This window comes from Fringilla coelebs (assembly GCF_963513975.1).
Source record: "Fringilla coelebs genome assembly, chromosome: 10".
Classification (NCBI taxonomy): Eukaryota; Metazoa; Chordata; class Aves; order Passeriformes; family Fringillidae; genus Fringilla; species Fringilla coelebs.
Genome location: NC_140036.1, coordinates 3,927,608 through 3,953,587, shown reverse-complemented (window position 1 = coordinate 3,953,587; position 25,980 = coordinate 3,927,608). Strand labels below are relative to the sequence as shown.

The 25,980-nt window shown below is 54.2% G+C and overlaps 2 protein-coding genes across 12 annotated transcripts in view; both read left to right on the top strand.

The window, feature by feature from the left end:
* Positions 1 to 10,257, top strand: part of KIF1A (kinesin family member 1A) — a gene marked incomplete at both ends in the record, with an annotated part of 33,654 nt that extends 23,397 nt beyond the window's left edge. For 4 of the 10 annotated variants that reach the window (XM_084212614.1, XM_084212611.1, XM_084212609.1 and 1 more), the window contains 16 exons: positions 582 to 690; positions 801 to 867; positions 957 to 1,041; positions 1,370 to 1,475; positions 3,449 to 3,475; positions 6,396 to 6,510; positions 6,730 to 6,863; positions 7,007 to 7,068; positions 7,179 to 7,324; positions 7,576 to 7,788; positions 7,937 to 8,014; positions 8,308 to 8,432; positions 8,565 to 8,711; positions 8,828 to 9,020; positions 9,096 to 9,214; positions 10,215 to 10,257. In XM_084212614.1, the coding sequence (XP_084068740.1) occupies positions 582 to 690; positions 801 to 867; positions 957 to 1,041; positions 1,370 to 1,475; positions 3,449 to 3,475; positions 6,396 to 6,510; positions 6,730 to 6,863; positions 7,007 to 7,068; positions 7,179 to 7,324; positions 7,576 to 7,788; positions 7,937 to 8,014; positions 8,308 to 8,432; positions 8,565 to 8,711; positions 8,828 to 9,020; positions 9,096 to 9,214; positions 10,215 to 10,257 (1,769 nt within the window). Of the gene's footprint in view, positions 1 to 581; positions 691 to 800; positions 868 to 956; positions 1,042 to 1,369; positions 1,476 to 3,448; positions 3,476 to 4,955; positions 4,980 to 6,395; positions 6,511 to 6,729; positions 6,864 to 7,006; positions 7,069 to 7,178; positions 7,325 to 7,575; positions 7,789 to 7,936; positions 8,015 to 8,307; positions 8,433 to 8,564; positions 8,712 to 8,827; positions 9,021 to 9,095; positions 9,215 to 10,214 lie in introns of all 10 variants that reach the window. The other 6 variants (XM_084212616.1, XM_084212610.1, XM_084212613.1 and 3 more) reach the window with 3 other exon arrangements.
* Positions 10,258 to 13,265: 3,008 nt separating this feature from the next.
* On the top strand, positions 13,266 to 24,617 carry ILKAP (ILK associated serine/threonine phosphatase). Of its 2 annotated transcripts, XM_084212476.1 has the most exons (12): positions 13,266 to 13,391; positions 13,976 to 14,041; positions 14,439 to 14,495; positions 15,297 to 15,422; positions 16,291 to 16,417; positions 17,233 to 17,339; positions 17,808 to 17,901; positions 19,644 to 19,731; positions 20,893 to 21,014; positions 22,733 to 22,852; positions 24,100 to 24,181; positions 24,357 to 24,617. In XM_084212476.1, the coding sequence occupies exons 1-12, from the start codon at positions 13,349 to 13,351 to the stop codon at positions 24,495 to 24,497; spliced, it is 1,173 nt and encodes a 390-aa protein (XP_084068602.1). In that variant the 5' UTR covers positions 13,266 to 13,348; the 3' UTR covers positions 24,498 to 24,617. The 2 variants fall into 2 exon arrangements, with proteins under 2 accessions (XP_084068602.1, XP_084068603.1); XM_084212477.1 differs by lacking the exon at positions 22,733 to 22,852.
* Positions 24,618 to 25,980: the final 1,363 nt, after the last annotated feature.

The following is a 25,980-nucleotide window of genomic DNA, read 5'->3' as shown; positions in this document are numbered from 1 at the left end:
CATGTTGGGTGGGCAGTTCCCCAGAGGCACCACAAAATGTATTATTTAATTTATTTTTTATGGGCCATGGCACTCGAAAGCCCTAGACACCCATTTCCACAGTACTAACAGATGGAAAGCCCCCATCTCACCTCCTGCAGAGCAGCAGGGGGGAGGTTCCCTGCCCTGGGTGGCTCAGGTGGCTCCCCAGCCCCAATGTCCCACAGGGTGGCATGGCTGCTGAGACCCAGCTGTGGGGCTTTGGCTGTACAATCAAAACAGCAGCTCAGGGGAACCTCCCTGTGGCTGTTCCTGAGCAGTGCCTGGAGCAGCACTGTGTTTTGGGATGTGTCTGTGCCGAGCCTGCAGGCACACTGTGCACCTGGGGATGGCTGAGGCCAGCCTCTTGCTGACACCCCGTGCTGGGCAAGGGAGAAAGCACTGCCAGTGATCAGCAAGGTCCCTGGGATGGGGCTCTTGTCGCTGCCCCTATGCATGCCCTGAGGTCCCTGCCTGCTCTGCCCTTCCCCTGCCATCACATTCCTCATTCTGAGTGCCAGCAGCAGGCTCAACCTCTCACCTGTCTTTTCTGCCCGCTGCAGTGCCTGCCACAAAGCTGAGCACCATGACTCGGCCCAGTGCTGGCCCCTGCCAGTGCAAGTATGACCTGATGGTCTTCTTTGAGATCTGTGAGCTGGAGGCCAATGGAGAGTAAGTCCTGCTGGGAGAGGGAGAAGGAGGCAATGAAGGATTTGCTCAGTGCTCAGCACCTCTGGGCAGGCTGGCAGGATTCTGTTTCATGCTGCAATCCTCTCTTCCAGCTACATCCCTGCTGTTGTGGACCACCGTGGAGGCATGCCATGCCATGGGACCTTCCTCCTTCATCAGGTACTCTCTGCCCACGGTGCTGTCCTAGCTGATCCCTGCTGGGACCTGCATTAACTACTGTCCCTTCTCTCTGGCCTCGTGGGTCTCAGGGCATCCAGAGGAGAATCAGTGTCACCTTGGTGCATGAAACGGGCAGCCTCATCCGCTGGAAGGAAGTACGGGAGCTGGTTGTGGGTAAGCCAAGGCAGCCCCCAGCCCACTGAGCTCCCAGGCATCCTCTCAGACTGCTTCTTGCCCACATTCCCACGTTCCCACACGGAGCTTTATGCCTTGTCTCCCCTCCTGCCCTGCAAAAGTAAAGCAGCGGCTGCCGGGCAGGCGACACTGGGACACTGAATGGGCAGGACACCTCAGCTCTGCCCCCGTGTGCAGGAGCTGGACCAGGATCTCTGGTGCTGAATGGCCAGGGGGGGCTGCAGGCAGGCAGTCTGCCCCTGCCTTCACAGGGACCCTCACAGGGCCATTGCTGTCACCTCAGAGGTAACTCCGTGTGTGTTTGCAGGTCGAATCCGGAACACCCCAGAGGCAGACGAGTCAATCATTGACCCCAACATTCTGTCCCTGAACATCCTCTCCTCCGGCTACATCCACCCCTCCCAGGATGACCGGTGCGTGATGCTTTTTTCCTTGCTCTTCCCCTGCTGTGGTGAGGGATGGAGGGGTTGAGTAGCAGCCCCCCTCTCCCCTGGAAGGCTCTTGGCCCTTCTGCTGACCCACTGCTGCCTTGAGGCAGGGTGTTTCTGAAGCTGCATGGGGTCTTGGGGTACAGGGCTGCCAACCCCCTTCCTCCTCCTCCCCAAGGCCTTGCTGTGCTGGGGAGGGCACTAAAGGGAATTTGTGTGTGGGTTCTGCTCTCTGGTGCTGGCTGTGATGGGCTGGCACAGGGAAGCAGTTGGTGCTGGTGCCAGGAGAATGTCCCAACTCCATGGCTAGAGGGGAGGGTTCTTTGTCCTGTGTCCCAGCAAAATTGCTGGAAAGACCACTTGGCACCACCCATGGCAGACCCCTATCTGTGTGTAAGTAATGCAGGAAAGCCATTCCCACCCTCTGTGGGTGACTCCAGGGATGCCCATCCCTTCCTGCCTATGCCAGGGGGTTGTCACAGAACCACAGAGTGGTTTGGGCTGAAAGGGACTTTACAGATAATCACATTCCAAAGCCCCTGCTATGGGCAGGGTCACCTTCCACTAGACCAGGCTGCTTAAAGGTGTCCCCACTGTAGGTTTGGCAGGGTGTGAAAGAAGCAGGACCGGAAGATTTGTTTTCTCCAAGATCTCCCTGTGTGAGTCCTGCAGTGGCAGGGGGAGTTGTGGGTATGGAGGGCACAGCTCTCCTCTGCACCCGGCTGCTGGTGGAACTTGGAGGACTGGTGGGGGTCTCTGGCCAGAATGTGTGCATGCAGGCAGCTGCAACGAGACAGGGATGGTTGCTGCCAGCACTGGGAGCAGCAGGACTGGTCCCTGGCTGTGTGCATTGTGGTCACTGGTGTAGGAACATCCTGGCGAGAAATGGGGACCACTTTTTCCTTCGTCTGCTTTGTGATCACCACTGTCCCAAGGAGGCCTGTCCCAAGGCAGGGTGGTTTTGGGGGAATGATGTGGGTCTGGATAGGATTTGGTACCCTGAGCACTCTCAGGGGAGCTCCTGGACCTGGCAGAGCAACTGGCACAGAGTATCTGAGCAGCAGAGGCAAGTCTGGGGCTCAGCACATGTGCAAGTGTCGGACCAGGAGACTTTGTCACAGCCTTGGGGGTACAGAAGGAGGCCAGATGGGGATGGTCAGATAAGGAGAGCCCAGCCCAGTGGAGCAGTGGTGGTTTTTTTGCTGGGAGCTGGGTGGCTGTGGCACCTGCAGGCTCTTGGGGCTGCGCAGTTTTTCATCAGCTCCTGATCTGTTGGATTGTCTGGTCCCAGATGGAGCCATATGGGATCTTCAGCATACCTAAGGTAGCCTGGCAGGAGGGATGTGCCTCCTGCTCTGCCTTCCACCCCATGAGTCCTGCAGGACAAGGGGACATGGCTCAGGCTGGGGGCATACTTGGGGTGTGGAGAGAAGTGTGGAGACGGGGGGCCCATCTGGGGGCACGGACCAGTGCACATGTCATATCTGTCCCATATCTATTCCATGGAGCCTGCCCGTGGTGAGGCAGGGGGAGGAGGGGGTGGCCAGCTGCCTGCAGGGCGCTAGCTGCAATGCCCCCCACTTCCACTCCACATGCAGACATGCATGCTCCACCCTGCAGCTGCGAGGACAGGCAGAAGGAAGGCAGAGAGCAGAGCCAGCGCCCACTTCACCCTCCTCCCAGCCGCTTGCGCTCCCCGCTTTGCTGCCTTGTGCCACGCAGCCTCCATTGCCTGGAGCAGCCCTGGCTTCCCCTCTGCAGCCTCCCCAGCGCCCCGGAGCCACTCAGGAAGAGGCTGGGAGAGTGGTTCAGCTCTCTCCTCAGCACCATCCATCCCCGCATCGAGCGCCCAGGGCGGAGGCGCGGGGGGCAGTGCCTGGTGTCCCCCCTCGCTTCCCTCAGCTGCTACTGCCCATCTGAGCCCACACTAACCATGTGATTGTTTTGTGTTTTCGCAGGCAGTTTCTTGATTCGGATATGCCTAGGTATTATTTGTTTCCATTGGTTTTTTTTCCACCCCTCCTTCTTCTCTCCTTTCTTTCTTTCTACCCCCTTGCCTCGGCACGCTCACTCCCGCCAGAGGCAGCACTTGGACATCTGGCCCCTCATCCCTTCACATGCCCCATCCCTCCTCCCCACTGCGCTGGCACCTCTTGCTCACTCGGCCCCTTTTGCTGTTCGTGTGGGCCACGCTCTGGCTGGCTGCCGCTCCCCCTCGCACGCCTGCGTCTCCATTGCCTGATTTGGGTTTTATTCTTGCTTTTCGACTTCGCTACTCTCCCATCTTTTCTGGCATCTGGCACTGAGTGTGCCGGACCCTCCATTGTCTCCCGCCCCAGCCCCAGCCCCAGCTCAGCCCCTGGTACTGCTTGGAGTAGCTGCAGGGCTGGTGAGGACAGTGGAGGTTTTGAGGCTTGTCCTGCCCTCTCCTGGGCACCTGGTAACGCTGGCAGCGCTGCAGTTGGCAGCAGTGCAGTTGGCAGCAGTGCAGTTGGCAGCACTGCAGTTGGTGTGGCAGCAGCTGCCCACCCTGTGCACGGATGTCCTGTGTGTGTAGGTGCGGCATTCGGGCAGCATGTGTCTGTATGCAGGTGTGACAGAGGGTGCACATGTGGCACAGACTGTCGTACCCCTGTGTAAAGGGGCTGTTTGGGGACTGCAGGCTCCAGCTGGGACCACTGGGGGAGCCTGGCATATGCACGAGAGGTGCCAGATTTGTGGGTGTGCCACCAGCCTCTGGATGGGAGCACTGGGGAGGCCTCAGGGAAGGGGGCCACCACTGTGGCCCGTGGCAGAAGAAGAGGGGCACGTGCCTGGGAGACAAGGGATGGAGTGTCCCGAATCCTGCCACATACCTTTGTGCCTGAAGGTTGTCCTCCCTACAGCAACTCAAAGCTGGTCATGCTCAGAGGTGTCTGAGGGCAGAGCTGTCCCTGCAGCAGCATTGTCCCCTCCCAGGGTGCAGCAAAGTGGATACAGCATTGATCCAGCCCCCCACTGCAAGAGAGGTGGGTTCCCACTTCCACTGCCTGTGGTCTCTCAAAGCACAGTGATGCTTTCCTTGTGGACCAGGGGATGGGCCAAGGAGTCACCTGCTGTGTGAGTGGCAGTGGGAAATCTCATCCGCCCAGCTGGCACTGTCCCAGAGGACTGCGCTGGGCGGGAGCTCCTTGCCCTGGGATGGCACAAGGGCAGAGTTAAGGGCATAGGGAGCACAAGTGCTTCCTTCCCAGCTGCTGGACAATAAGGAAAGTGGGAGGCAGAGGATTTTCACCCAGGCTGCCAAGCCTCTGTCTGCCCTTGCTGAGCTCCTTTTGGTTCCCACTTTGGGTTCAGCTAGGCTGGAGCTCCTGTGGCCAGCGGTGCTATTATGTGCGAGTCCCTTCAAGAGGGGCTCTTCTGACCTGTCGTTTTTCTGTGTGTGTACATGTGTGTGTTTGTCCTTGGGTCACCTTCCACTTATAGCATTTCGCTGGGAAATGACACTAGGTATTTCACGCGCACCTGCTCGGTCTGGTCCCTCCTGCTTTTCTCTTCTTCCCCTTTGCCTCCTCCCTTTGCTTTTTGCTCTTTCTCCCGTCCCCTGAGGCTCCTCTTCTCCTCCTCCTCCTCGGGGAGCACTCTTTTTTTAAGCAATCTGTGTCTGCAAAGCAATCCTTTGCCTTGGCTGTGTTTCACACCGGTGGGGTCATGTATTTTATACACCTTTTGAAAGTGTCACTCTGCCTCTTCTTCCAACATGGGGGAAATTGCAGTTGAGAACCTCTCCCTACTCCCTCTGGCTGCCCTGGCTCTTGTTAAAATTGCTCCTCAGCCACCTGGATGCTGCTTCAGGGACGTGCTGAAGTGTTCTCATTGAGATATGCCTGAACCACAGCTTCCTGAGGATGCTCAGGCGGGAGCCAGGGCCGCAGCAGCTCTGGGCGGTTTTGGGGAGTGGGTGTACCATAAAGCCAAGGCTGACCTGGGAGGGAGCACAGGATTGGTGCAGGGGGTGAAATGGGCATCCCCCATTCTCTCTCACCGGAGCCACCTCCAGCTTCCTTACCCTTGGTTGCTCAACCCAAGGAGGGCAGATGCCACTCTTGATCTGGGTGAGCTGTGCCGTTCTCTCCGGGATCCTGTAGGCATGGCTGAGTGGGACCAGGTGTCCCCTGCTCCTTCTCCCAGCCTGGGAGCCGTGGAAAACACAGCAAAGGGGCCTGAGGCAGCAGAGTGGGAATGGGGCTGGCAATGAGGGTAGAGCAAGAGCCAGGGGAGACAGCCTGACAGGGGCCGGCCACCAAATCATAATCCTCAGCTTCACACTGGGGCCCAGGGCTGGCAGATGGGGGCAGCCCTGGGGAAGGGGACCTGGCTGGTGGGGGGGCTGTGCTCCCAGAGGTGGGCTGGCAGCACACCCCCAGTGCTGAGCATCCTCCCTCCTTTCCCTTCTGGCCATCATCACCCAAATGGCAACAGCCACTCCTGGCAGGGACTGGGAGGTGCTGTGTCCCAGGTTGGATGGTGGGGACTGGCCGGGTGCACTGGGGGTGGCAGCCCCTGCTCTGAACACAGGGGTGGGGCATGAACCCTCTTTCGCCCTCCTTTGCCTTCCTAGCCTGCTCTGCCTTGCCTGCTCCCCATCCGAGCCCCCACTCCTCCCGCGGTCCCGCCTCCCCAGAACCCCGGTCCATTGGCCATTTCAAGGGTGCCGTGTCCCCTTCCCACCGTGCCTTGTGTCCTTTGCCTTGAGCCTGTGTCCTCTGGAGTGGCTGTCCCCATCCGTCCCCACTGCGCATGCATGTCTGTGTGTCCTTGCAGGCCTGCTGCAGCGCTGTGGGGGGGACAATGACATCTCTTTGCTCGCCTGCCAAGGGTTCCAGGGAGGTTGTTTTACTGGACCTGCTGGGTTTTTTTTGGCAGGACTTTCTACCAGTTTGAGGCGGCGTGGGATAGCTCCATGCACAACTCGCTGCTGCTCAACCGTGTCACCCCTTACCGGGAGAAGATCTACATCACCCTGTCAGCTTACATCGAGGCAAGGACCTTGCTTGGGGTCACTATACATCAAAAAGTCTGGTGTTTCCCCTGCTGTTGGGGTGCAGCCAGCGTGAGCCCTTCCTTAGCTAGTGCTTATGGGGTGTAGGGTTTGGTGTGTGGGACCCTGGGACTGGAACCTGCTGGGCACAGGGGAGGGAGAGACCTGCTGGGCTGCCACCCTGCAGCACCCCTGATGCCTCCCTCTGCTCTACTGCAGATGGAGAACTGCACTCAGCCTGCCGTCATCACCAAAGACTTCTGCATGGTTTTCTACTCCCGGGATGCCAAACTTCCTGCCTCACGCTCCATCCGCAATCTTTTTGGCAGCGGCAGCCTGCGGGCTTCTGAGAGGTACCAGGATGCTCCTGTTGGGGACAGGAGAGCCATCACCTAGGAACTGGAGCTCTTCTAGGGCATCCCAGCAGCCTGGCTAAAAAAATTGGGGTGTGGGGATGGGACAAAGCCAGTAATGCCTCACCTCTCTTTGCTCACAGCAACCGTGTGACAGGAGTCTACGAGCTCAGCCTGTGCCGTGTGGCTGATGCCGGCAGCCCAGGTGGGTGCCACACCTCTGCCCAGGTGTTCAGCTGGGACAGGGAGGAACAGCCAAGCCTTTGGGTTAGGGGCTGTGTGTCTGTCCCCCCAGCTGTGTGTCTGTGCCCACAGGCATGCAGAGAAGACGCCGGCGTGTGCTGGACACCTCTGTAGCCTACGTCCGGGGAGAGGAGAACCTGGCTGGCTGGCGGCCCCGCAGCGACAGCCTCATCCTTGACCATCAGTGGGAGCTGGAGAAACTCAGCCTTCTGCAAGAAGTGAGAGTCTGGGCTAGAAATGGGCTGAAATAGTGCAATTCACAGCTCCACTGGTGCTGGGGGATTCCCCACCCTGGATGGCACGGCTGTCTTGGTTGTGGGAGGAGGCAGGAATGGGACTGCACTGCCAGTACTCCTGTGCATTGCTGCTAGCCAGGTGCCAGCAGATTCAAAGCTAATGAGTAAATGGGGTTAAGAGGGCGTGGGTATGGGGGAAAGGGCCAACCGTGAGCCTGGGTATCTGTGTCCAGGTGGAGAAGACAAGACACTACCTGCTACTGCGCGAGAAGCTGGAGACGACCCAGCGCCTGGGCATGGAGACGCTGTCCCCCTGCTCCAGTGAGGATTCTGAGTCCCGAAGCACCTCCTGCATCTCCTCCCCACTCTCTGCTGATGGAGCACCTGAAAGCCGCACCTCTCCCCCCGAGACCCCCAGCGAGAGGCAGAAGGAGCTGGCTGTGAAGGTAGCATCCTGCAGCAAACCCAGCCTGCTGGCGTGAAGCCAGGAAGTGGCTTCCACAGGGTGGCTGGGGGTTGTGGCGGGAGGAAGCCCAAGAAGAGTGGGAGATAGAATGTTCCTCCTGCCCCACTGTCCTCCTCCTCTCTCTGCAGTGCTTGCGCCTGCTCACGCACACCTTCAACAGGGAGTACAGCCACAGCCACGTCTGCATCAGCGCCAGCGAGAGCAAGGTACTGCTCTGCCCCTGGGCTGGTGGGGCCAGGGAGGGATGTGTGGCTGGCAGGGAATGGATGGGTGGGGGCCAGATGGGCACTATGGGCACAAGTCATGCCTCCTCTGGGGGGGGTGTCTGCTCCCTCTGCTTGCTTTGGTTTTTCCCAGAACTGGTGGCTCTCAGGACTATGCCAGGAGAGGGCCCTGCCAGCCAGGGGTCTTGCCTCTCCCTGTATGAGCAGGAGCCTGGTCCTTTGCATGTGCCTGGCTTTATGCAGAAACTCTAGTTCACACCTCCATTACTCCACAGCTGTCTGAAATGTCCGTGACCTTGATGAGAGACCCTTCCATGCCAGCTCTTGGGGTCACCACTCTCACCCCCTCCTCGACCTGCCCATCACTGGTGGAAGGATGTTACAATGCCATGGAGGTCAGGTAAGAAGCTGGCTGGGAGGTTCTGGTGACACATCCCAAGCAGAGCAGCTGTATCACTGGGACACGGTCCTTGTTTGTGGGTGTTCCCTAGCCATCACTCTTCCTACATTCCATCCTCTCCTCCTTCCCCAGACCCCCCCAGGTTTCCTCCAGGGCAGAGAGCCCCGATCTGGAGCCTGTGGTAGAAGGAGAGCAGAAGAAGTCCCCAGCCCGCCGGCCTGAGGAGGAGAAGGAGCCTCAGCGGTTGCTGGTGCCCGACATCCAGGAGATTCGAGTCAGGTAGGAGCAACCAGGGCAGCCAGCAAGGGGAGAGCCTATGGGCAGGGGGCCCATGCCTCATCACTGCCACCTCCTCATGGTCTGTATCCCACCCCTTCCCTTGATCCCTTCTGCAGTCCCATCGTCTCCAAAAAGGGCTACCTGCACTTCCTGGAGCCTCACACCAATGGATGGGTGAAACGCTTCGTGGTGGTCCGGCGTCCCTACGTCTACATCTACAACTCAGACAAGGATGCGGTCGAGAGGGCCATACTCAACCTGTCCAAGGCCCAGGTGGAGTACAGTGAGGACCAGCAGGCCATGCTCAAGGTAGGGCACTGGGAGCCAGCCCCGCTCTGCTCACCCCACTGAGTGAAGCACTAAGCTCTGGCTCTTCCCCCGCAGACCCCGAACACGTTTGCGGTGTGCACAGAGCACCGGGGCATCCTGCTGCAGGCAAGCAGTGACAAAGACATGCACGACTGGCTCTACGCTTTCAACCCTCTCCTGGCTGGATCCATAAGGTACCAGGGGCAGCTGGGGGAAGGGGGATGCACAGATGCCACTGCTGGGGGGGCTGCAGGCTCTCAGTGCTTTCCTGCTACAGCCCCAGCCAGCTGTGGGGAGCATCTCCTGTGCAGAGCTGTGTTGGGACAGGCTTTCAGCTGGCAGAACTTGGACCAGATAAATTTTGAATTCAGCTCATCCACATTTAAATGCTTCAGTCTAGGGCCAGATTCCAGGTGGTACAGAGGTGTTGTGCTGAGCTCAAAGCAGCATCCATGCCTGGTGGCAGGGCCTCTGGCCTGTCACTGTTTTTCAGACGATCCCATGGAGTTATGGAGACTGTTAAGGAAACTTTTCAGTCTGACCATACCGGAGCGACTCTGGAAGTCCCAGATGCACCACCTGAGCTGGGACTGAGGCCCCTTCCCACCAGGTGGTCCCAGTGAGCCGACAGGGGCCTTGGTTGACTTCTACATTCACCTCTCACACACTCAGACAAGGTTTCCTAACTGTCTCAGTCACAGGTTTCCCACAAGAGTCTCAGACATCTCGATCCTTTAAATAATTAAATCATGGTGCAATAACAAGAGCTGGGTGCCTCTGAGAAAGGACCATGAACAAAGGGAACCCTGGGCTTTTACACCCTCTTAGTCTAAGGGCATTCTCCCCGCAGGTCCCTGTGCCCTTGTTATGCAAACGATGGGCAGTTCACAGGCTCTGGCCTCAGGCTGCCAACCCTGCAGCTCAAATTGCAGCTGTACACCAAGCTACCTGCACTAAATGTTTTCATTCCTCAACAAGACCATCCCATGGACTTCTTGAGGTCACCTCAAGTGGCAGGACTAGGGGAATAGGAATAAATGCACAGAAATCTGTGTGCTCTGGCTAAAGAGACTTTAATTCTATGTCCCTCCAGCTCTCTGGATTCAAGTATCAGCATGGACACTGAACCTGGGAGCCCACACCTCTCCTTGTCCACATTTTTTAACACCTTTTGTCCCTTGTTTTCCAAATCAGATCCAAGCTGTCCAGAAGGAGAACAGCCCAGATGAGAATCTAACCTGAAAAACACCCTCCACCTCATCCGTCTGCCAACAGGATCAAGATAGCTGATTCTGTCTGAAGACTCCCCATGTTAATATCTGATCTTTCACACCATCTGCTGCCCCAGCTCTCTGCTCCATGGAAGGATCTGTCTTGATTCACAGCTTCACAGGGGAAACTCACTTCTGTTTGTAGCTGCAAAAGCCTGGACCCGCCTGGGCAGGATTCCTTGTGCACGTGCCATCTTCTGCCTGTCCCTCCATGGGTGACCTTCATATCACACCATCTAACGCTCCAAAAAAGGTCCCTATCAGAGGGGAGGGAGTGAGAAGGGTGGTTTTGGCTAAAAGCTGGTCTTTGATCTATAGAGATGGGAATGCAGTAAAGCTCAGAGCTGGGAGAGCAGGAGGAATTGCCCTCAGGCGAAGGGAAAGTGGTCATTTAGAGGTGGGGTTTCCCTAATTTACCGGTGTTTCTGCAAGAGACAGCAGAGTAAGATCAGGTGTCAGTACTTTAAGATTATATTTATAAAGTATTTATTTCTATTTACATCACAAAAATCCCCTAAGTTGAGTCCTGGCCCCCAGCCAATGCCTCCCCCAGGCAGGGGAGAGCCTTGGTGCTGGGCCTGGCTTACAGAGATGCCTTCCCAGGACACCCCTGGCTTGTGCCTGGCAGCAGTGCAACTCTCACCCTCACTCGATGCCCTTCCCCAACTTTTTGCTTTGCCTTCCCCTACAGCTTAAACTACTTTTCCCCTGAGCAGTGGCCAGACAGCCCACCGTGTCTTCCCAAAGAAGGCAATTCCTACCTGTCCCATCTACCTCTGGAAGGGAGGAGCCCAGAGTCTCAGCTGGCCAGGGCACCCGTGTCCCTGCAGGTGGGTCACTGCACTTTGGAGCTTGGTCCTACTGGAGGGAAAAGGAGATCTCTGGGTATGGCTCTGTCTGTCACCCCATGCTGGGCCACCCTTTCCGACAAAAAGCACTTGGGCCACCTCCCCTATCCCAGACTGAGACCTCCAGGTGTCTCATCCAAAGGGATTTCCCACTCTTAGGACAGGATGCCAAGGATCCCAACCCTGCAGGGAGTGTGGAGGTTCAGATGGAATGGGAAAATTCCCCAGGAGCCATGACTAGGAAAGACCATCCCACCCTACAGGATTCTTCTTGCCCTTTCCCAAAAGGGCTTGCACATCCCTTCTTCTCCCAGCAGGATGACGAACTCAAAGCAGATCAAAGGGTGTCAGGCTGGGGATGGGGCTTCTTTTTTTCTGTTATAGCTGGTGTTTTCTCACTCTTCCTCTGCTGCAAAAGCGAGCACCCACCTCCCCCCACCCTGCCTCCATCAGCATGTTAATCTGGGGGCTTCCTGCATCGGAGGTGTTTTTGCTGAAAAGACCTTCTTCCTCCAGCCATCACTGCTTCCCACCTCCTCCAGCAGCAGCTCTCTCTCTTCTCCCATCTCTCACTCATGACTAGATGTTTTTGTTCAGGGCTTCCCAAGTGGCCAGCAGCATCTGGCACAGCTCCGTGCTGGAAGCTGAGCATCTTCCTCCGTGCATCTCCCAGGCACCCCCCCAGCTCTGCTGTCTCTTGTCCAGCACGGCTGCGCCTTGGCTCTGCCACAGCTCCCTGCACTGTCTGTGGGGTGTGTGTGTGTGTGTGTGAGTGTGTGTGTGTGGGACGTGGTGCTGTCTTCTCGTTATACTCGTGTTGTGGGGGGCACGGATAGGCAGGGGTGTGGCAGAGGAGTAGAGGCTTGCACTGGCCCCCTTGCTGCATATCAGGCACCCTTCAGCTTGGGTTTCAGGTGACAGAAAGAGTCTGGGGATTCTTCTTGAGCACATGCTGGTTCTGCCTGGCCTCGCCACGGCTCCTTGGGCATCTTACCCCATTACTACAGCCCAAACCTGCAGTGGGGCTGCTCCTCTCAGCCCAGCTCCCCTGCCCAGGACAACCTCCCCAGCAAACTGGGCTATTTTCCCCTCTGTGATCCTTTTAGACCTGAAGGCCGACTTGTGCCCTTTCTGTACGAAGAGGTGCCAGCCTGGAGGCACAGAGAGGCTGAGCTGGGGCAATGCAGATGCCCAGGCTGCAACATCCTGGCTCCCGTGCTCTGAGCAAGGACTAGTTAGTACCATCGCAAATGTCACTGTAAGGGGCTCAGGGTGGAGAAACAGGGAGTACCTGAGGGGAGGCTCCTCCAGAATGGAGGCAGCTTCTGGCAGAGACGGGACCAGTGTCTGTCAGGGACCAGACACAGGTCCACTGGCCAGGGCTGTGTGGTTGCTGCCTGTGCCACAGACAAGACGCAGCCAGCTGAAGGGCACCCTCCAGCCAGAGCCGAGCCGTGCCTGAGGCCAGCAAACCTGCAGAGCAGACGGCTCGGCTGGAGGTGGGAGCCGAGGCAAACAGAGCTGCCCGCTGGACGCGGCACACGGGCCGCCGGCCATCTCACAGCAGCGCTCTGACCGGCACCGCGCTCCTCCTCACGGCCCTGGCCCATCCCCTCGGCAAGGAATGCACACCGGAGCTTCAAGCACGACGATAAGCCCAACCGGAAGGGAAACTGCCCAGGGCAGCGGGTGGCACGGAAGGCAGGCGGGCACCGGCGGGCGGGCCGGGGCCAGAGGAGGAGGGAGGCCGCACTCCCCGCTCTCCGGTTCCCGCCGGCGCTCCCTGCCGTGTGCCAGGGGGGCAGTACTGCGGGTCCTGGCCGTCCGTGCGCACGTGAGGCTTGTTCGGTTCTGAAATAAATGTCGCATTTAACGCAATTCCCGTGCGCTGAGCGTCCTCTCGGGGGCGGGCGGGGCGGCGGCAGGGACGGGACGGGGCGGGGCGGGAGCGGCGCTGAGGGCGGGCAGCGCCCGCCGCCACGGAGGGGCGCCCCCTGGCGGGCCCGCTCAGCACGGCGGGGCAGGGGGCGGGGCGACGGCGCTGACTGACAGCGCGACCGCGCTTGCGATTGGTGGAGGAGGCGGGCACGTGTCGTTGTGGGCGGGGCCGGCGCGGTGCTTCCGCTGCCGCCGGGGCGCGGGCCCGTTTCCGGCCCGCCGCGGGTGCGGGTTGGGCCGGCGGCGGGGCGGGCGGGAGCGAGCGGCCGCCATGGATCTGTTCGGGGACCTGCCCGAGCCCGGCGCCGCCGCGGGTGAGGCCGCGACCCCTCGGGCCCGCGCTGTCTGTCGGGCCTGCCCGGCCGCGGCCCGTGGGCTCGCCTGAGGGGCTGCGGGCCCCGGCGGGCCTGCTGCGGCTCGGCCGTGGGCAGCGCGGCTCCGCGCACAGCCGGGCCGCCGCCACGGGGAGCTTGAGGGGCGAAGGGGAGGGTGAGGGGACGGGTTAAAAATCGCTGGAGAAGCTGCCGGGTTTGGTGGGTTTTGTGGTTTTGTTTTCCCTGGGACTCGCCCCGCTGCAGTTTATACCGTGTTTTTGCATGTTCTGTGTGAACCGCAGCTCCCTGCGGTTTAGACCATGTTGGAGCCTTGCCTCTCACTGTGCTGCTGAGCTTAATGGATTGCTAGCAAAAAAAAACCCCAAAAACCTGTTCTCAAGACAAAAGTTCACCTCAGCCCCAGGCAGGTGGTTACTTTGCTTGTGTAGCAGCTGCTAAAATTACAGATGGAAGTAAGGCTCTCCTGGTTTACCTCACGTGTGCTGGCTTGGGGACAGTCCTTTCAGAGCAGTTACCCCAGCAGTGCCTGCCCTGGTTCCTTACTCTGCCCTGGTGCCTTGCAGGAAAAGATGCCCAAAAAGGGCCTCTGCTGTTTGATGATCTCCCACCATCCAGCAGTGCTGACTCAGGTATGGGTGCTCTGTTCCTACCACCAGTTTGGTTTTCTGTGTTTTCTGCATCAGCATCTCTTTCAGATGAAATGTGTGTAAATCCTGTTCTTTGTTAGGCAGAATAAAGACAGTCGGGTTATCAGTGCTGGCATGCAGACCAGCTGCATCCTGTTTAGTTTTTTGTAACCAGAGTGTTATAGATGTTCCACATATGTTCTATAAAAATTTTATATATTCTATATATTCTGTAAAAATGTTCCCTGGGGCAAATACAAATGTAGTAATGGAAGTAGAAATTTGCTTCTCTTTGGTAAACTGATATAATTTCTTCACCTCAGGAGAGACATAGGCAAAGCATCATTCCCTGAAAGGAACAAAGGTATTTAATTATTTTTGTCTTCTTCTTGTGCTCCAGGAAAAGAAGGCTCTTTGCTCTTCGATGGTCTCCCACCAGCCAGCAGTGGTGACCCAGGTAAGGAGCTGTGTCCCTCCTCAGCTTCTGCTGAGCCACCCCTCTCTGGGAAAAGCCCACAGAGCAGCTGTTGTGTTGGACACATAGCAAGTTCACCTGCTGCTTATTTCTGCAGTCCAGATTGGCTGACACCTTTCATGGCAATTTGTGGCCCAATTGTTTAAATCAGGATTCTGAATCTTAAAATCAGGCCTGTCCCCAGAAGTACTTTCCTGTCTTCTGGGGACCATGGTTCTCTGTCTGAAAGGTCCCTGCTTTGGGAGGAGAAGTGCCCTGATGCAGCCACTGCCCTGGCTGCTGCTCTGGCAAGGCTTCCTGCATGCAGCCATGTGCTTGCTGTCACCTGGGAGGAGCTGAGATAATTGACTCTGGCCATAGGAGCCCAAATCTCCAGAAGGACAAAGCCAGAGTTCTGACATCAGGTTTTTGCTTGTTAGCTTTAATTTGTAGCCTTCTTCTGAACCTTCTAAAAAATATGCATGTTCAGAGTAATAAAATAAGTTCCTTTGCATTGTTGTGGGCAGAGATCAGAGAGGAAAATAATAATAATGTAGAAATGTTCCAGCATGTAGCATTAACTTCCTAAGCAATTAACTTAAAAACAAAACAGAACAAAAAAGCCTGGTAGCTAAGGAATAAAACCTTGGGTTGTTCAGTAGTAGCTGTGGTCATTTAATGCTGTGTAAGTGTGTGAGCCTGCACTCCTGAGTGTGCTTTGGTATAAAAGGACTTGCTGCTGAATTTGTGCAAGTGAAACAGTCCTGGAACACTTGAGCCACCTGCATCTTTGCTTTCTTTCAGCCTCCAGTGCTACTAAGCAAGTCTCATCAGCAGAGAGCCAAGAGAAAGGACAGAAGAGAAAGTCCTTGGAGGGGGAGGAAGAGAAGAATGGCAGGGAAGAACTTGTGGAAAAGAAAGTTTGTAAAGGTTTTCAGACAGTTTGAAAACAAATGTACTCAATTTGTACTTTTGGCGTTGGGCTGAGTAAGTCCAGAACAAAGCTAAGCTTTGGTTCTTCAGTCTGCTTGCCTTTTCAGCCTCTTGTAGAGAACAAACTGCTGCAGGAGTCTGTGGCAGCTCCTGGAGCCTGCTGGTTCTGTCTCCTTCACCTGGGCCTTCTTTCTGTCCCTGCTGAAGCAGCAGGAGCTGAGCAGCTGGCTCTCAGCACTGGCAGGATAAGTGCTTGTGCTGCCCAGAGGGGCATTGGGTGTGGACCCTCTGGATCCACATCATTTTCTTTTGCCACATCCACAAATGTCTGCTGGCTGCTAAGGATGCCAGAGAGGGAGAGAGACAGGCTTGTTACAGACAGGGCCTTTGGCTTCAGGGCCTGTGGCTGTGTTGCAGCTTTGGGAGTAAGATGTGTTCAGGGGTACAAAGGGAAGGACACATCCTGGGAACATCAGACCTGGCTTTCCTGTCCTTAGTGCACTCTTTAAAGCTGGGCTTTATTAAGCTGCTGGTTCAGTGCCACAAGCTTCCCCTGCCCACCCTGTCCCCTGCCCCTGTTTGGTAAGAGTGCTGTCCAATGCCCAGCAGTCCTGCTTGGCTACAGCTGTCTGACAAAATGAGGGCAGGCTGCTTTTATTGCTGCTGACCTTGGGGGCACATAAAAACCCATGTTACAAAGTGAACATGTCCTGCTCAGCAGCAGATGCTAAAGGTTTTGTTGCAGGACAAGGGCTGCACTGCCAGGACAGGGCTCTGAAAGCTGAGAGCTTCCTGGTTTTTAGCCTGAGCTGAAGAGACAGAGGAGTTTGATTTGCATGTGTGTGTCTGCTTTGTTCCCCTTTAGGATCAGTGGGCATTCTTGGACTGAAGGGTTATGTGGCAGAGAGAAAAGGTGAGAGAGAAGACATGCAGGATGCACACGTCATCCTAAACGACATCACCGAGGAGTGCCGGCCTCTGCCCTCCCAAATGTGAGTGGGCCCCGACTGCCAGAACAGCCAGAACTGCTGAGGGAGCCCCAGCTTGCTTCAGCTGAGCCCATGGGATGATCCTTTCTGCTTTCAACAGCTGCTGCTCTTGTCTGCCTGTCATGTGGTGCATGGTTTGGGCTTGTTGTTGGGAGACCTGAGGTGAAGCATCAGCTAGGTGTGTTCCCAGGCAATTCACAGGGCTGGTGTGTACAAACACCTCCCTTTGAGGGGTGCTTAGTGGATTCAGTCACTGACTGTAGGAGGACCATGAGAGCCTGATGACTCTGGATGTTGATCCTGTATTACCCAAATGTAAGTGGGTGTGTAAAATGAAAAGAATGTTCTTGAGCATCACCCTGATACTGGATTTAGCTTCTGAACTAGTACTATCTCAAGAGGGTTGTGTTCTGAGAGATCCAAGTTTTTTGTCTGTAGCATAGTTGGAACAAGCTTAGGCATGGAAGGTACTGTAAGATTGGCTAGACTGATGTCTGTAATGCTGGAGAGTTGCAGTGTCCTTGAGGTAAAATGTTATCTGCTTTTATGCCAAGCTGAGGTCTGTAAACCCTTTAGCCCTTCATTTTCTTGAGGAGTGCAAAAATTACAAGAAAGTTCTCAGCTCAGTGCTGGAACATGTAAACCATGTCAGTGCTGAATATATGAGCTCAGACACCTGCTACCTTTTGTGCCTTGGAGTGCAGGATTTCTGGTGTGGCTGACACAGGGCAGGGTGGTATGGAGAGGGATGTACTTGTTCCCATTCCTGGCTTGTGGCCTTTCTCAGCCTCCTTCTGCTGCCTTTTGCTCCCTCACAGCTCACGTCTCTCCTACTTCGCTGTTTTTGATGGCCACGGCGGAGTCCGAGCCTCCAAATTTGCAGCACAGAATCTGCACCAAAACCTGATAAAGAAATTTCCTAAAGGTGAGAGGAGTAGAATAAAGGCTGTAGGACAACCATCACCTCTTCTGTCTTGGCAGTGGGTAGAGAAACTGATCTGTTTGGGTGTAGTCCTACAGTACCCATCCCTGATTACCAGAGGGAGGGCTTGCAAGACTGCTGTGTCTGCTGGGGAAGGGAGCTGGAAGCCTTTTTGGCACAAGGGTGCAAGTAGCCAGTTCTGACTCACTAAACAAGTATGGGGTGTGATGTTACCAGTTTTGGCAGTGCCACATCAAGTGTGAAAATACTCCTGTGGTGGAGATTTATGTCATAAACTCTCCACATACTCTCCTGCCTGGATTTCTGGTAGGGTAAGCCCAGGATGTGCCCCAGCTGCTCTGCAGAGTCCAAGAGTTGCACTGCCTGACTGAATGTTGGATGAGCAAAGGGACAGACTAGGATAGAGCAGATATGTTTTACTTGGAGCTTAGTTGCTGTTTTCTCTGACAGGTGAGGTAGCCAGTGTGGAAAAAACTGTGAAGAGATGCCTTTTGGACACCTTCAAACACACAGATGAGGAGTTTCTAAAGCAGGCATCCAGCCAGTAAGTGTAAATCTTCCTGTTCATTTGTATTTCTTAGTGTGCATCTCTGAGATCTGAGTTGTGACCAGGGCAGAGGAAACCTTCCTTGTGTCATTCCTGTGCTTTGGCAAAACTCCATACAGCTCCACTGTGCCATGCTGTGCCTCTGCCAGCTAATTGCTTGCTAGAACTAGATCGTGGCATGTTCCACTCTTACTCTGTGGTAAGTGGTCTATTAGATCCCTTAGACTAAAATGTTTCTCCTAAGGAAGGAAGAAAAACAGGTCCAAGAACCACCTCTGTCCTTAACAGGGACAATCCTGGATTGTTTGATTTCTTTTTAAAGACTTGCCATGTGCTGAAGGGATTGTCCTGTACTGCCTGAAGTGGGATCTCTCTGTTGATGGCATCAGTGTGTGGCAGGAGGGGCTCTGTAGAGGCCACTAAGCTTTCTTTAGAGCTCTGCTTGTCAGGCTGGAACACATCCCTGAGGCAGCTTTTAATGCCCTGTGTTGAAAGACCTACATCTCCCAATGTAAATTTAAATCTTGCTTTCTTCAACGCTTTAGAAAACAGAGATGTTGATGAAGAATGTCCCTCTGTGGGGTAGATGCCAGCCTGCCTTGCAGCTGGGTGTGGAGTGCCAAGCACCCTTCTCTGTCTCTGCTGAACTGACACACCAAATGTGTGGACTGGGAAAGACAGAGGTTGCATTTCAAACACAGTCACTTTGTTACCAATCCTTTCCACACATTTGGTTTGGGTTTTTTATTGTTACCATTTCACAGTGGCGCCTCTCTCACAGATGGAGACTGTTGATGCTTTTGATTCCCTGAAAATTTTCAATTCTAAGTAAATTGCAAACTGATTCAGTCTCTTAAGCCTAATCAGAACAACAGGTTTGACCAGGCAAAAGGAGGATGCTTTCTTCAGTCTGTCACAGTAGTGTTTTTCTCAAACCAGCCTCTGGTCAGAAACACGACTTATGGCAAAGGATTGCTAGCAATAGCTGTATTGATAGTGAAATGAATCATGTTTATGCTGCCACACCTTCAAAATAAGGAAAAACTGGGTGAAATATGTCTAGAAATTAGTCTCTCAGTGCTAGTTTCAGTGAAGAATGGCATCATAGCCATGCTTTTTTTGTGGACAGGACTAGTCTGGCAGCTGTAATCTAAGAAATGCTTCTCATTTTACCTAGAGCTCTAGAGATAAAAGCTTAACTACAGGAAGTGAAACAGGAGGAGAGCAACTGAAGGAGTGGTGGTGCTGCTGCTGAGGTGGGGTGGTGAGGGCTAAGGTGGGGGAAGGTGCAGGGATACTGTGAGAAAAGGAAAGAAGATGTAAGCAAAAAGGAAGGAATTTCTGCTGCAGAGTTTTGGTGCAAAGAAGCTTCCCAAGGAGGAGTGTGGGGTGCTTGTTTGCTCGTGGTGTTATGGTTTTTGGACAGCCATCAGGGCTGAGCCTGTTCTGCTCACACAGGAGGTTTCCTGGGAGCTGAGTGTGAGGAAGGGTTGGTGTGGGAGCTGTGGTTGGCAGTATTTACACCAGCTGGGCATTGGCTGTGCATTCAGAAATCTGTAATCTGTGGAGTTCCTCTGTCCCAGTTTGCTGTTTATCACCAACCTGAGCTGCTAGCAGGCAGCTGCTGTGGGCATGTGCTACCTGATTGCTGGATACTCTTTGAGTCCTCAAGAACACTGTGTAACTTCTTCTTAAGTATTGTTTTTCCCCTTTAGTAATCTCATTTTTGTTCTCTTCAGGAAGCCAGCATGGAAGGATGGCTCCACAGCTACTTGTGTCTTAGCTGTTGACAATATTCTCTACATAGCCAACCTCGGGGACAGCCGGGTAAGCAGAATGGAGACCACTGGTGGCATCTTTAATCTGCCCAGAGCTTTGTGGGTTTTTTGTTTGTTTGTTTGGGATGTCTGAGTTGTCATGAGCTACTCAATTGTTCCTACAAAGCATCTTGTTTTGGGTGGATGCAGAGTACTTCTGTATTGTCTCCCATAGTGTAAAACTGCAGTGTGTGAAAGCTCTCTCTGTGGTGCTAAATATCTCACAGTATCAAGAAGAGAATCTTTGAATATTTCAGCTGGAAGGAACTTAGGACAATCATCTGGTCCAACTGCTTGACCAGTTCAGGGCTGCCCTAAAGTTACACCCCTGCTCAAATGCCTCTTAAACACTGGCAGTCTGGGGCATCAACCCTCTCTCCAGGGAGCCTGGTGCAGTATTTGATTATATGCTCTATAAAGAAACACTTCCTAATGTCCAGCCTGAACCTCCCCTGGCCCTGCTTTGAGAGCAGCATTCCCATCAGATCAGCACTTCCCTCTCCACACCCCCTCCTCAGGAAAGCTGCAGAGGGGGATGAGGCTGTCCCTCAGCCTCCTCCCAGGTCACACCTCCCAGCCCCAGCGTGGTTCTCCTCTTCTGGACACACCCAAGCCCCTTCTCACCATCTCTAACCCTGGGGCTCTCTGGGTGAGGCTGCCCAGAGCTGAGCACAGCCAGGCCATGCCCTCTCCTGACCCCTGCCCACGCTGTGTCGGTGTCCCCAGGTGCCACCTGCCCTCCTGGCCATGGCTCCTGCTGAGCTGCTGCACCCAGCACCCCCAGACCCTTCCAGAGGCTGCTCCCCAGCCTCTCCTCTCCCAGCTCAGCTGGGTGCAGAACCCAGCACTTGGACTCAGCAATTCTGTGCCACTGGCACTGCCCCGTGGTGCATCTGTGCAGATCCCTCTGCAAGGCCTCTCCTCCCTCCAGAGAGCCCACAGCACTCCCAGTTTGGTATCACCAAACTTGGTAATGCTGCATTCAACTCTTACATTCAGATCATTGATAAAAGCACTGAGCAGCACCTCCTGCCTCGGAATGAGCCCTGAGAAACACCCCTGGCCACCAGTCAGTGGGCTGTTGTAGCACCACTCCCTGCAGTCTGGGGCTCTCTCAAGAAGCTTTGCTGCAGCTGGGTTGTTGTTTGATGGTGGTCTTTTGTCAGCACAGGCGATTCTGTGTCGTTACAATGAGGAGGGTCAGAAGCACACAGCCCTGAGCCTCAGCAAGGAGCACAACCCCACCCAGTACGAGGAGAGGATGCGGATACAGAAAGCTGGGGGAAACGTCAGGTGAGTGCCTGAGGTGTGAATGAGTCAGTCCAAACCCTAGCCTGGTTTGTGGCCTGAGCATCGAGGTTCTGAAGTTCCCTGAGCCCAGTATGCATCGAAGTTGTGAGGATCTGTTGCTGCCTGAGGCCTGTAAGGATTCAATTGCTGGGGTTGGTTGGTGGTTCCCAGAGCCTTAGGATGGCCAGGGCAGGACCCATGGGAAAGCCTGGCAGTGGGATACCAGCATAGGCATGCTTAAGCTTGACCTACAGATTTGGATCTATGGAGCTGGATTGGATTGTTGAGGAAGTGACTGCTTTGCTTTCTGCACTATGTGGTGCTGAGCAGAACTCATTTCCTTGCAGCATGACCTCTCTCTCCTTGTCCTGTGAGAGGGGGGCATAGTTTGAGAGAGCAAAGACACAGCCCTCAGTGTCCATTGGTGTTGCTGCCCTGGGGTTACTAGATGGACTGAGGCTTTCTGCATTAGGAGGGAGTTTTCTAGAGCCAAAATGCGATTATCTTAATGTTCCTGTGCAAAAAGGAGTTCATGGCTGTTTGGGGAGCAGGTGCCAAACACAACAGCTGAGTCTTATTTCCGTGGCTAGGTTCTCTCTCTTCTTTGAAGGCTGTTTCTTGATTTAGTGGCATCTCCACAAAGAGAGGATTCAGTGCAGGTGAATATCTTCATGCCTGTGGAAGCGAAATGCACCCAGGGTGGAGAGGGATGGCTCAGTTCTGTTGTGCTGCCGTGTCTGGAGCGCTTTGTTCCCTTATCTCTGGGAGCACATGCTGCCACTTGCACTCAGCACTGATCTCTCTTTGCACATGTCAAAGAGATGGCCCAGTGTCTGTTAGCTCCTTCCAGAATTGGTCCCTGACTGCCTGGAAGCCTCTCCCACTGCTTGCACTTCAATATTTTGGGCCCAAGAGATAAGCCACAAAGTCTGTGAGTGTCAGATCTCTTCTCTGTGACATGCCTTGCTTCTTGCTTTTATCTCAAGCGGGGCTGCTTGGACTATGAGATGAATGAGCTTTGTGTGTTCTCAGAGAGCACAGAAGAGCCTTTTTGGGGAGAAGATGCTTGATTGTTGGAAAGGTGAAGTGTGGGAAGCTGTTCCTCTAGGGAGCTTGGTTAGTTAGAAAAGCTTGCCAACCCAGAGGTGTTTCCTAAGGGGTGTTGTAATGGAGGTTTCACAGAAACCGCTTGCTGCAATCAGTGGTTACTAAAGGCCAAGTGATCAGGAGCTGAACATGTTGTGTTTCTCCTGGGAACTGCCTGCAGCTGGGCCAGTCTGTAGGGGTTGATGTCCTCAGACAGGACACAGGAGGGGCTGCTGACTCAGACCTCTTGCTTCTGCCACTCTGCTTCTAGTGAAGAGCAGTTTGCTGGATATCTTGCCAAAAAATAATCTCTATTCAAACTATGCCACCGGGGGTTCAGCTCAGGTATAATTTTACTGCCCCAGTTTGCAAGGCTAAGCAGGATTTGAGTTAGGGCAAGGTGACAGAAAACAGCCTTGAAGTCTCCTGACTTCATTTCCTCCTCCCCCTCACTTGTTTCCCAGAGCTTCACACAAACATACAGAAAGGGAAGGAGACTTTGAAGGGAAGATTTGAACTTGCTGGGGAAGTGGGTCATTATTTGTACAAGCAGATGGGTGCACGATGTCCCCATCAGGCAGTGCAGTGAAATACACACGTGGGGAGGGCTCTGAGTGCTTTCTTTCCTCGTGCAGGGACGGGAGAGTGCTGGGAGTGCTGGAGGTTTCCCGCTCCATTGGGGATGGCCAGTACAAGCGCTGTGGTGTGATCTCTGTGCCAGATATCAAACGCTGCCAACTCACACACAATGACAGGTAACGTGTGCCCTTGCACGGGGGCTGGCTGTCCCAGCTCTGCTCAGCAGAAGCTGCCCAACCCTGTTTGCTCTGCTGTGAGAGCCAAGGCACTTCAGACTGATCCCCCCAGAATTAGAGGGTGCTCTTACTGCTGCTGTCTCTCTGCTTCTGTTCCTTGTTAGAGCAGTGGGATGATCTGCTGCTCTGCCAAGATGCTGGGAAGGCTCCTCTTGGAGGAACCAGCCTCATAGCAATAGCTTACACAGGCCTTAGATGTCCTTTGTGCTCTGATTAAGTTCACAAATCAGTGTTCAAGCAGGTAGGTGAGGCTTGAGTTCTGGGGTCTCCATTCTGTCCAGGAGTTGTTTTTCGCAGCTGTGGTGCCAATAAATACTTCTGCATTCAGCTGTGATATTTGAAGATTTGAGATACTTTTCCATGATATGATTGGCAACGACAAATTGCAGTGAGCTTTTGTGTCAGTATGGCCCTGCAGACTCTCAGAGGTGAGAGTGTAACCCAGTACTGCTGCTTTTTCTGGGATTAGAGGTCCATATCAAGTGATCCACTGAAATATTTCTAAAGATACTCTTGAGTACCATGCCCTGAAATGATGTCTTCAGAGGCATGTGCAGACTGACCACTTCTGTAGGTTTGTTGTAGTTTTCCTTGTCCTGCTGACTCTGGTTAGGGCTCCTGGTTAATACAATTCCCTGTGCAGGCAGGGAGTGCACAGCAGGCTGCCTCCCCATCCTAAGGGGGGTGCTGCCCTTGCCTTGGGCTTTGTATCTCCTCAGCCTTCTGCAGCCTGTGGCAATATTTTGTGCCAGAGTTTTCTGCTCACAGTTGTGTCACGTGATTTTCTTTTGAATTTGCATATTTAAATTACAACATACTCAGGAGTGTAGAAATGTTAAGTGAAGTACATGAGGGATTCAGCTTTGTTTCTCTATTTCCTTGCATTGGCTGCTTCACAGGGAAAATACATGAATGAAAAGGACTCAAAGGAAAGAAGCAGTTCTTAGAGAAACAATGGAGCATTTGACCAGCATCATACGTGATCTTGCCAGTGTTGTAGCACAGCCAGGATGTCCTGATCAAAGTCTTACATTAGCTGCCTGGCTCTTTGTCCTGTATTTTGAATTGCCATGAACAGTAGGTCCCAAGGGTTTTTCAGATGAGCTTTTACAGCATCTTCCCTTTGGATCAGATTGGTTGAGGAGCCGAAAATTCAGCCTTGGAATCTGTCTCCACTTAATTTGCAGGTTCATTCTGATAGCGTGTGATGGCCTCTTTAAAGTCTTTACACCAGAAGAAGCTGTGAACTTCATTGTGTCCTGCCTGGAGGTGAGGAGGAGGTGGCATGGGGGCTGGGTTTGTCAGTGCAGAGGGCACGAAATGGACTTCTGCCAATGTGTCCTCTAGTTATTCCCTAGGCTGTGCATGTCTGTTTTGCTTCCCACTGTTTGGAGAATACGATCCCACCTTTGCTGGGAGCGGTGACATTGCTCTGTCCCAACAGGATAAGAATATCCAGATGAGAGAAGGGAGGCTGGAGGCCGACGCTCGCTACGAGGCCGCGTGTAACCGGCTGGCCAGCAAGGCCGTGCAGCGCGGCTCGGCCGACAACGTCACCGTCATGCTGGTCCGGATAGAGCACTGAGGGACCAGCTGTGCTGCTGCCTGCAGCGAGGGGACAGCTCTGTGTGCATGCCTGTGTGCCCGGGGGAGGCTGGCTCCTGCTGGGTGCTCTTCAGTGTAAATAAAGATGGGTTTTTTCTAATAGGTTGATGTCGCGGCGCAAAGCACCAAGACTGCATCAGGAAGGTGTAGAAGAGAGATTTATTATAGCAACGTGTTGCTTTTATAGTTTTTCAGGATATTTGCATTTACTTACAGACACATTCACTGCCCATTGGTCATAAGAAAGTTCTCAATAGGTGAACAAGGAGCCACGTCATTCTGTGAACCAGCTAAAGTCTGTATCTTTTAACTTTTTCTCCTTCATCATGTCACTATGGTGACAGCCTTGGTGTCTTCCTCAAGAGAGATATGGGGCTTTCCTTATCTTCAGGAAGCCTTTGCTGGCTCACAAGAGCAGCACAAAATGCCTTTCCTACAGGTTTAGCCCACTTAGTGCTAGGGTTGAATGTCGTGGCAAACGCAGTGAATTCCTTTGGCTGGGGTGTACAAAGAGGCACCTGGGGCCATGAGCTCTGCCAGCTGTAATGGGACAGTTCTGCTGTCCACATCCTTGAGCTTTGTGCCAGACCCTGGGAGAGTCTGGAGCTCCAGAACACAGACAGGCTGTACCATACAGACTGTGAAATCCTCTAGGCCACCAGTTTGGGGTCTGGTATGAGCTGTCCTTCACACTGGTAGGAAATCTGGCTCTGAGGTTGCCTGCAGCTGAGGGACACAAGCCCCCCTTGCAGAGCAGCAGCATACCTGCCCTGTGCTTGCAGAACATGTTGGAGTTTTACCACAAAGTTGGTATGGGAAAAGTGGCTGGAGTTGGCTCCTGATGTTTTTTGGAAAAAGTGTTTTCACCAAATGGGCTTGGTGAAAAGGCAGCTGAGCTGCAGGCAGGCTCTGCTTGTCTGTGCTATCTGAGGAGAAGGCATCTCAGGTTTTGGGTACTAATTAGTGTCTGGTGTCTCATCCTGTCTCAGTGCCTCTACCAGCTGTTGCTGCAGTCAGTGTGCTGTTTTCCAGAGAAAATTTGGCCTAAGACCAAATGACAGAATGAAAGCTAAATGGATTGGGCTACCTAAGCCCTGAAGTTTCCAATTTCCTACCCTGTGTGTGAGGGGGCAGGGAGGGAGGTGGGCTGAGGGGTGTGCATTGTGGTTGCCTCCTTGCTCTGATGAGGCATGGCTGTAGTCCCAGGGGAGGGGGGCAAGGCCAGGGTGGTGCCTGCTGTTTTGTGCAGGGCTGTGAGGCTTCCCTGGCTCCTTTCTGTTTTCTGTATCCCTGGAGCTTTGGGATTTGGTCCCAGCTCCTGGGCTGTTTGCTGGAGCACATGATGGCTGTCCTGTTTGGGATAGGTGGCTTGACCATCTTACTTTTATTTCTGCTCCAGCACTAGTGAGTTACACTTCATGGGCTTGGTCTGAGGGTGCACACTGACTGCATTTGCTGCAGAG